General features: G+C 30.9%; 1 protein-coding gene across 1 annotated transcript in view; it reads left to right on the top strand.

Moving 5' to 3' along the window:
• LOC126839680 (uncharacterized) overlaps positions 1–12,449 on the top strand; it is a 190,374-nt gene that overhangs the window by 29,441 nt on the left and 148,484 nt on the right. Inside the window, exon 2 of the mRNA XM_050575088.1 lies at positions 6,960–7,010. Coding sequence (XP_050431045.1) covers positions 6,960–7,010 — 51 coding nt within the window. The remainder of the gene's footprint in view (positions 1–6,959; positions 7,011–12,449) is intronic.

Raw genomic sequence — 12,449 nt, 5'->3', positions numbered from 1 at the left:
ACAAAGGGTTTAAAAATATTTTGACTTTATAAAAACAAAAATTTGTATTGTAACCATTATTGTAAAATGTCACAGTTTAAAAATATAATGTGAGGAGTTGGGATTCCGGTAGTAATATTCTAATATTTTATTTATAATTTAATTTTCATTATTATTCTCTCATCGCGGTCGGAATTCACCGTCGCCCGTACTCTGTTACGTTTATAAGACCGAATTGCGTTAATAAATGACTTTAGCTGCCATTTCGGACTATATTAAAAATATTTGGACCGGAACGCACTAAAATTTGCCTTGATCTCGGTTTAACGTAATGGTGATCTTATGTAGATGATCTTGGCAAGTCTGCAGACGGTACATTGTGAGCTTAAACGGGTCAGTGGCGCGAATGGTAAATACTTATCTCATACAATATACAACAGACAGTTAAATTTAAACTTTTTAAGGTCTCCGTTAGCCTCGGAGCAATAAATATTTGTCAAAGAATGCAAAAAAAAAAAAATACATTTAAATATTACAGGAAATAATTGGAAACACAGTTGAATGATTCAAACTATCATTAGTCTGTAAAAGGGTTGACATTTTTTTTGTTGAAAATTTAGATACTTCAAATAGACACCATACAAAATTACATTTTCGAAATTTAGACCTTCGTTAATTGGATTTTTAAAAAAAATTAACGCTTGTCATAGTTGATTAAACACATTAAAACTAAATTAATATTTTCAATTGTATAAATGAAACGATTTGAAGTATTTTTGACTGTATTAAAACATAAACTAAAATGTCATGACTTTTAATATGAATAGCAACACGACAAGTAATTAAGTTGTAAATATATATATAAAAACTAATATATTTGTAAACTGGATTTCATATCTAAAATATTCGGTAGACGGTTAGAACCAATCGAGTTTGAATTTAGAAAAAAACACAAAATCTAACTTTTGTAAATCTGATTTTTTTTTTTAAATCCAAAACGGTTAAAGTTGCAGTTTTCTAATGTTTTACTTTACTAGTCACGATTGCACTGTTTACTAAGTATTTATGATTATAAAATATAATATTTTTAAACTTAAAGTTTGATTTTATAGTTGAAGTCAATAAATACTAAAGCTTATCAAATTCAAGGTAATGCATTTTGTTGATATTACTGAAAATACAATCAAAATAGTTTCACTGATATCCATCGGCCATGACTAGTATTAAATGATGTACACTATATACAAAAATACACTTAAAATTAAAAAAAAATTGTGCACATTTATTTATTAGATTATTTGTAATAAACTTTTATAATTTTACGTTAATTCGAAACTTTTGTAAAAAGTATTGTGCTTATTTTCATTAGTATTTTTTTAAAATTTTTATGTTTATGAAATATTGAAATAGTTTTAGTTTAAAAAATAAGTCTTAAATTAAATTAAACATTAGATAACTAAAAAAAAAAAAACAAGTAATATATTCTTTCATCCTTAAGTTTGTTAATATTATTATAAAGTTCATAAATAATGTTTCAAGAATTGTTTTGAGCCATTGCAATTGAATTCGGTTTCGCCGTATTAAACAATTTTTAATATTATATTTGCAAGTGTGTGGGTGCAATCTTAGATTTGCTTGTATTATGTAAAGATATTTAAAAATGTTTTTTCCAAATGGTTTTGAGTAATTTGAGAATTTCGGTAAAATGTTTTTAGTTGTTTTTATTTAAAAAAAAAATAAAAGAATTAACCGAGTGCTATAATGTATTCCTTTTTTTTTTTTTTAGAATGATACGTTTGTATTTTGCTGTATTGCGGTTTAAACAAAGTGACGCGCACCTAATCTTTTTGTTCGCCTAGGTACTTATCCTCGGTTCATCAGCAAATGTAAAAATATTATAATTTGTTTTGTTTTTTTTTACTGTTAACAAAAAAGTATATATGATTCATGGATTAAACGACTGCCGTGATGTCAGTTTAGGGGTAGGGTTTTCTCTTTTCCCTCGACCTCTCTTCCTCTCTTCTTGTGTGCTTGAACGTTGTTTGATGTTGTTGCCGGTTTTTTTTTGTTTGGTCGCCGACAAAAGGTCGAAAGTCCAGCGGTTTGCCGGACTAGATGAAAAAAAAGTCAAACACAAAACATTACCGTTAAAAAAAAAGCACCAAAAAACGGTACGTCCCAAGTATATGTGCATATTGAGTATCTACACAGGAAATTCCGGTAAACACCGGATGGTGTTTTTTTTTTATGTGTCCACTTTTGTTAGTACAGCTGTATTAGTATCCCGAAGGTATAATTTCATTTTACCACCATACTATCCGAACCCACACAGCAAAATTGTATTATTATTTTAAGAACATATTATAACATTCGTATAAAATTTGTATTTTTTTTTTTTGACATTGTAAAAATAATTTCAAATAGTGTTTCGACAGCGAACCAAATAGTAATAACAATACAATTTTTTTTTAGTAAATTTCACGCTTTAATTGTGTTTTTATAACGTTAGGGAAATATTTTTAAAACATTTGCGGTGTTAATATTGAGTAAATTCTCACTTGTGAATAGCGCCAAAAGTTTGAATAAATTACATTAATTGTTCATTATGTAAATATATAGAAAACTCAGAATACATAATATACGGATAAATCCTGGGTATACTTTTTACAAAACTAGATAAAACGAAAAACACGAAGAAAAAAAAATATCTGAAAACAAATTTGAATTTAGTGAGAAAAATCCTAAGCAATCAATAAGTTATGGTTCTTATTACCCACAAAGAGTAGACATTTTTCTGAACAGAGTAATTTGTTAATTAAAATAATATAATATATAAACTTTGTTTTCTTTGGACATATTTTGATTATTTGAATTCTTCTTTAAAAGTAATAGATTTTTTTGGTACCAACTAGTCATTAGATATAAATTTATATATACTGCGAATAATTGTCTGCCATACGAACCCTGCACAGCTCTTGTAAGTCCATCCCTTGCATGTTGAAAACGCGGGTCATATAAAACAAGTTCAATACTTTTCGACCAAGCACTGAAGTCTTGTACTTGAAAATATTTTTAGTTTTTAATTATTTTTACAACACAATGTGCGACATGGGACAAAGTCCTCGCGTACACCGGTGTAGTGAAATCGTATAGCCTTTGCGCCGCCAATAGAGTAGATCATTCATGTGGATTTTTATTATTATTATTTTTCAACGACCGTCGTTTAAAATTACTCTATTGTAAAGTAAACACGAATGGGGTTATTTTTAAATTATTTTTTTCGCCCACACCGCAGTCGAATCGTATCACGGTTGTTGGAATAAAATCCTTATTCAGGAGCGTATCAAATAATAAAAGGGTTGACTAAATATAAAAAAATAAAATGTTTAATGTGTGTACACGTACAAGTAAAAACGACGATTGTCTCCCAATAACAATAATTAAATGACACTCGGTGTACATGAAGTACAAAATATAATTACTAAGAATTATATCGATATACAAACTATGTAACATAATATGGTGTTTGGTTTATAATGCCAACAACGGTATCTGCAGCTGTTGCACGAGTAAATCTTTTTGGACGGTCGTTTCTCTTAACCGGCTGACGGCAGAGCGGTCCACCCCTCTTCTTCTTCTTGAGACCCGTTAAATGGGCAGCGCGTGTCCAAGATTTCCACCACCAAAGCAATAATACATGGTGTATTTTTGGACGTGGTAAAAAAAAGTCAGAAAATATGTATTACCTCCGTCCAAAATAAAAAAAAAAACAAAAATTACCATGATCACAATGTGTCACTTCGGGGTTTCCCGATAAACCAACAAGTTTTTAAATGAAATGTATTCTTTCTAAATAATTGTTTATTTTAGTAATCGGTCTCGAGCTTATTCTTCACAAACAAAACTCCACAGAAGCATAAAAAATTTAAAAAAAACCCACTTTATTGTCTCATTAAAATAACCATAATTTTTAATTTTTTTTTCAAAAAAGTGGTTTTTATTTGTTTTTTAATGGCTGTGATCAAAAATAGATACAAACTAAGAGCATGTAAATGAATTGTTTAACTTATGTATTTATCCTAACAAGTACATCTTGCTCCTTGCCTTTTTTCCAACCCAGGGAATAAATGCGAACCACAAGTTTCCTTGGCTAGAGTTTTATTTACAAGCTTTTAATAGTGTTCAGAAACAATTTTTATTTTTGTATTAAACAAATGCGAAAGGAAAATTTAGTAACGCTCTATTGTAAAATTTAACTTGTGGATAATTTTTTTGTTTGATTACTGTTATTAGTTTGACATTACACACTAATCATTTGGACAATGGGATACATTAACCGAATTTATTAGCTAATCTCACCTTCTCCCCCTTCCGCTCCAAAAAAAAAACCCCAAACCAGTAGACAAACTGTTGGCAATGTCCTTTCCGTTGTTGTACAGCTTCCCGTCGCGTTTTTAACAACCAAAGATAATGATTATAATTACTTCAGAGACGGAATTCCTGTCTCCCGCGGCCGGCACCACTGCTTTAGCATATTATTATTTTTATACGGTCGATCGTTTCGAACCGATGATTTTCAATATTAAGAATCATTATTGTGGTCTCGAAGACGTGCTTCGTCGACAATATTCGGTGAGACCTGTCCTTGCCTCTCCTCGCCCTCCTCTTTCCCAAAATGTCTAAATCTCCAAATTAATCCCGTTGCCTTCGGCTGTGATTCAAGTGTGGTTTTATGTTAACTGCAAAATGATTATTTAATTTAACAAAGTTCATATAAAGAACAGCCGATTGCCATCAAAATTATTAAAAAAAAATAACATCTTACCGATTATTATTAAACAAAACGCAAAATACAATAATAGTTCGTCACGAACGCCGCGAGACGTTTTTAACTGTGTTCAAGTGCAACAAAAATATATTTGGAAATATAGCTACATTTTTTTTTCAATGAAAGAGTTCAAAAAATCAAAAACACTAATCAAAATTATAATGTTGATTTTTAACGGTATTTTTTTTTTTAAATAATTTTTTTTAGTTTTGCGGTTTTCGAGTAATCTTAAGTAATAAATTATCGTTAAGTGTAACTTGCACTAGAGACCCGAAATTGTGCTAATATTATTTTTTATTTTACTATATTATTTCTCTCCGTCTTTCTCTTTCTCCTTCTTCATCTCTCTCTCTCTTTCTCTCTTGCTCTACTCTTTTCCTCTGCCTAACACGTTCTCACTACTTCATTTAAAGCGTATTATTCCGGTACATTTACCAGTGATGAATTTCAATTAAGTGCACCCGTCGCACCCGCACATCGCCTTTACGTCTCGTTGGAGTCCTACTGAAACCCCATTCATCCTTTGGAGACACTATGGCGAGCAAAAGACAAATGTCGCTAATTAAAAATTGCAATAATCCACAAAAATGCTCTGCCGTGAACAGAATTCGTAATGTCAAGCAGGTCGTTCGAATGGACAGAATTAAAATAAAAAATAAAAATAAAAAATTGCGTTAAATATTTTTTTAATAAAAAAGCTTGCTCCTATGTCGATTATGTGAATGCGCAAAACTTTTGGAAAAAAATTTACTTATGAAATATCATGTTTTCAAAAAAACCATTCCAGAAAAGAGTAAAGAAAAGGAACTTATATCCGTTTACTTTATGGAACAATAAAAATCAAGTACCCAAGTTTATTAATTGAGGATAAAACAGATACATATATTAACAAACAGGTGGTTTAGATTGAAAACATTATTGTGTTCCACGACTAATTTATAAATTGAAATAATCACAAGTGTCTCCATAAAGGACCACGTTCCATTAACCGAGTCGGTCTCTTTAGTTTTGACAATTACTTAACTTATTGTTTATACTCAACCGCAGTAAGTCAAACTTTTTGGATATTCAGTATGCGGTTATGACATCTTGGTTGTGCTGTAACAACAAAAGGCTCACCACATCAGAAATATGGTTCACAAATAGTCAAAACTCTTTAAAATATTATGTCAATTTCTAAGCTTTCAAGTTTGACTTGAGTTTTCTTACTTACGCTAAACCCAGTAAAACAATTTAATCATATATTTGCGTTGTAACAAGTGTAAGTGAAAATGTTTTTATTGGAGTATTATGTAAATTGAATAATTGTAAAATTTAATTTAATTTGTGTAAAAAGACCAAAAGAATATGTTATTGTATTTTCCGTCATCAAAACTTTTTATAGCCTCAAACAATAACTATGATGCAAAAACTTTATTTAAGTTTTCATAATAATTATTGTTTTCTTTTTCTTATAGTTTCTTTTATCAGCATGGAAAGTGTGATTTTTTAGCTTTACATATTTTGTTTGGTTCTAGTAATATTATGTTGTACTTATGAGTTTAGAATTCTTTTTTAATATTGATTAACGAATAAAAATCATTGTACACTTTGATAGAGTGTTCATAAATCATGTTAGGACTATTATTCTATTTTCGCAACGCCTATAAAAGTAATCCGATTGCGTTAAATGTGTTTCACTTTTAATTTATGATTACCAGCCCCCCCGAAAACGTATATACAATATATGTACACTGTAGTTGGTAATAATTTCTTGAGAACCCAATTTTCGGAATGACTTCTTCGCTACAATTATTATTATTAATCACTGCAAACTAAATTGAACCCAAACTCAAAATTAAAGATAATTTGATTTGAAATATCGTCTAACAACGTTCATTCAACAAGATAATTGGTTTAGGAAATATTCGTCAAAATATTTAACACTGCGCAAAACTTTAGGTGTATTAATTATTGCATTCAGTACCAGCTCGATGGGAACGAAAGGGGATTTAAAGTTCTTGATAAAATACAAATTGCAATCAACTGCGCGCTTGTGTGTTCTATTGATCATTATTTATTATTTTTGATAAATATATATATATATATATATATATATATATATCATTATTTATCGGGCGAGTGAATGATTTTCGTTTATGTGTTGTTTCAGGTTCCGATGCTAAAATCAACAACCACCAACCAAGACCCGGCGCCCATATCCGTAAGTATTGCTTTTGATTGGTGATCTAATTGGATATAATTGTCTGTATTAGTAAAAATAAAAAACAAAATTGTTGTTCCATTATATGACGTTTGTTATTTTAGAAATGTTCTGATATTTTACATTAGGTATAACGTTTCACAAACATGTTTAAAACATTTCTTGGGTTTTTGGGCGTGCAGCGTTCTCATAAATATTTTCCAAATGTATCTGCTAATAAAACCATTTTAATTAAAACTAAAAAATGATCTTACAGTTGTTAAATTATGTTTTCGACTGTTTGCTTCGCAAAGTAAAGCATCATTTTGAGTTTGTGTTAACAGTTTCGGTTAAATATATATATGTGTGCCACTTGTTGAACGCGTATATTGGCATGTAAAAAAATAAACGTTGCCAGTTTCGTCCTGGCTTGAATACAAAAACAATTTATAACCTACTTCACTAGAATTTACTTCCCTAGGGACGATCCTGGATCTTGTGTATTATTGCGGAATGCAACCGTAAAGTAAAATAAACATTATCGCACGCGCTTTAATAAGAAAACGGTATCGGCCATTATTTTAATTGCTTTTTGTACATTTTTAACATCTTTAAAGTTAGTCAAACGAGCTAAATAATTTCTAGGATTCTATGTTTAAAAAAAAATATATATATTCCAAATGTTCGAAAACAAATATTATACTTATGCATTTTTCCATTAAATCTCAACAACCATTTACTACATATTTATACATTTTTTTAAAAATTTAATTGTTGAACTAAATATTTCATTTAAATAAAAGACTATTTCAAAAATAAATTTATACATTTTAAAATAGCTTTTTGAAGGAGAAATGTGGAAAAAGTTTTTTATGCACAAAAATTATATATAATATTTTTTAATGACTGCAATACAACTTTCCGGTTAAAAGACATTTTTAAGACGACTTGACGAAGTGACGATAGAGAAAATGTATATCATTAAAATTTTAACAGCTTATAAAATATAAACCACAATAACCACTTGGATATTAAATTAATATCCAAAGGAAAATAAAAAAATCGTATGAACTGTTTAGGAGATAGTTTACTTAGTTGTTAAAATAGATAAAACTTAAACGTTCAAAAAATCAAAGGGTTTCTCGTAAAACTACAATTTATAAGTGCATAAATTAATAAATAAATGAAGCTATTGTAACTTACAATATTTTAAACATTCATTAATATTATATAAATTGGTTTTCTTGTACTAATCATACACTTTTATACAAACTAAAAAGAACTAAACCAATTGTAAACATTATTCAAATAACTTGAAAAATGTCCCCAGGATATCAACAAAATTAATAAAATACCTTTGAATATGTTTGCATGCATATCATCATAACAGACTTATGGTAATACAATTTTTGTAAATGTATTTTTTTATTGACGAAAAATTTCTTACCTTTGGTAACCTTTGGCCACTACAAGTATTTGAAGACAGCCGGTACAAACCTAACCAAACCCGGCGGGATTTAATTAAATTTTAAGTGGACAACGACACACGAATGGAAAGAAAAACACGTATTAAGCTTCTACGGTCCTAACGCAGACAGTAAAATTGTACTATACGACCGTTTTTATCTCTCCCATTAACCTTCATTTCATCAACTAGAGATGTTGTCACCAAAATGCGATGATTACTTTTTTAAGTGTCGCATTCGTTCGACATACATACACTTTACTGTCCGTCCTGTCGTTATTCATTTTATAGAAGCACTCCGCTAGTACACTTTTCAAATAATGTTTTGCTCCAGTTTTCGAAATTGTCCATATTGGGCTACTTACAACACGCTCAAAGGTCTGACGTAGGCACCGAAAAATACACCCGGGAGGCGCTTTTTTAATAATTGTTAAAACCGCGCTAACACCACATATTCCCTTTCCAATGTCCATTGTCTTGTTGGCTTAGGACCGTTTCTCGATATCAGTGTGTACTTCTAATTTCTTAGTGCTTTTAAATATAGTGCTTTGGAACTGCTCGACTGACAAAAATAAACTACAAACCCACAAGTAGTACAGTGGTAGTTACAGCCTACAGCTACAAGTAGCACAGTACTACATCTAAAAAAATACCCCACACCAAGCTGAAAGTTATTCAATTCTGTTATTAATTCAATAATTTTTTTAGTTAAAAAGTTTTGAATAATTTGTATATTTTTTGGGCGCTTTTTTCGATTTTAAATGGGAAAGGGTAAACTTAACATAATTTCTTAGATTTACAAAGTACTTTTTGGTTAAGAATTCTGATTAAGACACCTGCTATGAATCGGTCAACCGGTTATAAAGTTATCAAAAAAACTTGTCACTGTAAAAAAAATACAACTTTTTTTGCTACTAACCGAAGCTAAAGCAAACAAAATCGACGTTATTTAATCGATGCTATTTTTGTTTGGAAAGTAATTTCCTTGTTATTAACTTCAAAAACGACTAAATAAAAAATGCAACCGTTTATTATTATTATTTTTTTTTTTGTTCGATTGGTATTAATTTGTTTATCCACTACGGCTAATAATAGGGTCTGGTTCTTCTTTTGATCATAAAATAAAATTATAACATCAAGTACGTTATAATGTATGTACATGCATTATAAATATGTGTCAGTACAAGGCTATACACAAAATAGGAAAAGTATATTGTACATAATATATATTATATTTTTTTTTTTGTAAAAAGATTTCTTTATTTTTTTTTTTTGAGTTTGTTGTGTTCGGTTGTCAGGGGTTACGACGTTTGATCTAGATTAAGGTGCACTTATTAGAAACACGTTGTTATTACCGAGAAATGACAACTATGTATTTTTCATACACATGCATACTATAAGGAGACTGCCGGTCGAAGACTTACAGTAGCTAAGGGGGTTCCTATTTTTTTTTTTTATTCGAAAATAACAATGATGGATCTGTCAGCCAAATTACCTCTCCTAGCACGCAAATCTTATCGATGAACTCTTGCTCGAATAGAAAACCGTTATAAAATTGTCAATTATTTTTGTACACACATTTGGGTAAACAGTTACTCCGTCATTGACTTTCCTGATATCTATAATAATTATGATGTATCGAACAAAGTATTAATCACCGTTTCCGTTTCGTCCGGACAAGATGAAAATATTGCACAACACTTTTCTATATTAATTGAAAATCGAACCGCCAATAACGTTAGGTCTTTGTTCGATTATCGGGTCGACGTCGAGTTGGCCATAAATCAAATTAAAAATAAATTATATCCAATATTCCCGGTCATCCCGTCTTAGTTCCCTCGCCCTCTTCCAGTCAATGTTACCATGCAATCTGGTAGCAGAGCACAATGGATGTGTTCATTGGTGTGTTAGTAAAACGGACAAGTACATTTTGGAAATATAATATAATATTGTTTAACGAAAAGGCTTTTTTTAAAGTGGGTCAAGTGCATTCTTAAACCTTAATGATACGGCCGAGGGCAAACATGAAATATGGCAGTGTGCCTTTGGCGGAGAATAGAGACCGAAAATATGCATTAACGGTGTGTATAAATCATACTTTCGGTAAACGACGGTGCGATTGGGCTTTGTTTTTTATTGCGTTATTATTATTATTTTTTTATTTTTTGGTCATGCAAAATATGAATTTCCATTTGCCTTGTGTACATAAAACGGCTGGGGACAATTCAAAGACAAACCCATCGTCTTGGATACCAATGCGTCGTCAATTTATTCAAGATCGTCTCCGACTAACTCGTGTCGAGTGCCTTTATATTTTTTCAATTTATTATTACATTATGCCATTCGACTGGCGTTTATAGTAGTATTCTAATAAAATATAAAACAATTTCAGCACAATCGGATCGGGCGAAAGGTCACGGGTGTGGGGTATCGGTTTAGCTGAAAAAGAAAGGTAACTGATTGTTATTAGAATTTGTTTAGATCAAACATACGTTTATCACTGAATTAAAAATAATTAAGAAATGAGTTTTGCCAACATTTGGTACACTATTATCGTTTAATATGTTAACGGCCCACACTAGATCCTCAATATGACTTCTAGACTCAAAGTCCCAACACTGCACCGAAAAAAGTGAAATTATAAAAAAAGATTTTTCATCCTTTCCGGGGGTAATGCTATTTTTTTGTATTTTTTACTCTACCTACATCACAAGGGAAGGAGTAAACTTTTTAAATTTTCAGGCCAATAAAGTTACCATATTTAGGATCTTATTAGAATATAATCTTGACGCGTACAAGTGCAGTGAAGAGTTTCAGAACTTATTATCTGTCACAATTTATTCACTACAGATTATAATATACCAGTTGTATATTATAAAAACACATTTCCTCTCCCCCCCCCACCTTAAGTTTTCACACTTTTTGAATATATCGCTTTATAATAAAATATATTACATTTTAAAATATAGTTCTCCAAAAAACTAAAAATCAAAAAACTCTACATGCCGACCCTCGACTTAGCAAACGATTTTTTTTCTCCAAATATATAATATATTTTTTGTTCCTTTCCTGTTATTGTTTTTGTAAAGATATAATACTGTTTCGCATCCGAACCGCCTCAACCGTTATCGCCGCGCACGTACACGCTGGCCCAAAGGTTTTTGTCGGTCGCCCAAAGGAGAAACGGTAACAAATTAACTTGGACCTTTAGCGCTGGTCGGCATGATTAAAGGCACTTCGGGTAACAAGGCTGAGAAGTGATCCCCCCCCCCCAGATTTCGATCTCTGACTTAGCGACCGTCCACTTGAACGGTTGACGAGTCCGCTGTCTTTGCGTATTTATATATGTATATTTTTGTTTTATCAAAAAAAAAAAACCATTATTTCCGGTCACAAACCGTCGTTTCCCATTTCCATTGTTTTTTCTCCGTCGCCACCGAATCACAGTATAATAATAATTATTATTATTGTTTTAATTAAGGGTCGACATACGACCGGCTCGTTCCAAAAGGATAGCACACAATAGCGACCGACCCAATTGTATTGTCATTATGCTTCTCACCCACCATACCGACGCCTACCCCCCCCCCCCCTTTGCGCTTAATAATGATAATAATAATATAGAAATTGTTTTTTTTTTTTATTTACCAGTTTAAACGCAAAGAATTTCCTTTCTATCTCCCGACCGTCTCGTTTTGGCTTCACTGGTTTTTTTTTTGGCATTTAAAAAATACAATAAGCCCGTACAATGAGTAAAAAAAAAAAAAAATGTTTGTTGACCTGACATTTTGAACGCACCGAAGAATATTAAAATTCCCCCACCTCCTCTCCCTGCTTTTCCCTATCTTTAGTTGATATCGTCGACCGCGTGCAAAAATTCCCATGTGTTTTATTTTTGTAGTTTTAAGCGTTAACAACAATAATAATTATCATACCATTTTTAGAGTTGTGTTTAAACGTCTCAATACATATTATACTCAAAAGACCTGATGGAT

This window comes from Adelges cooleyi, unplaced genomic scaffold, assembly GCF_023614345.1.
Source record: "Adelges cooleyi isolate 19-005CV unplaced genomic scaffold, UGA_ACOO_1.1 ACOO_flye_CR_arks_rails_tigmint_CR_PRNA_307, whole genome shotgun sequence".
Classification (NCBI taxonomy): domain Eukaryota; kingdom Metazoa; phylum Arthropoda; class Insecta; order Hemiptera; family Adelgidae; genus Adelges; species Adelges cooleyi.
This window is presented reverse-complemented; position numbering and strand designations above follow the sequence as displayed.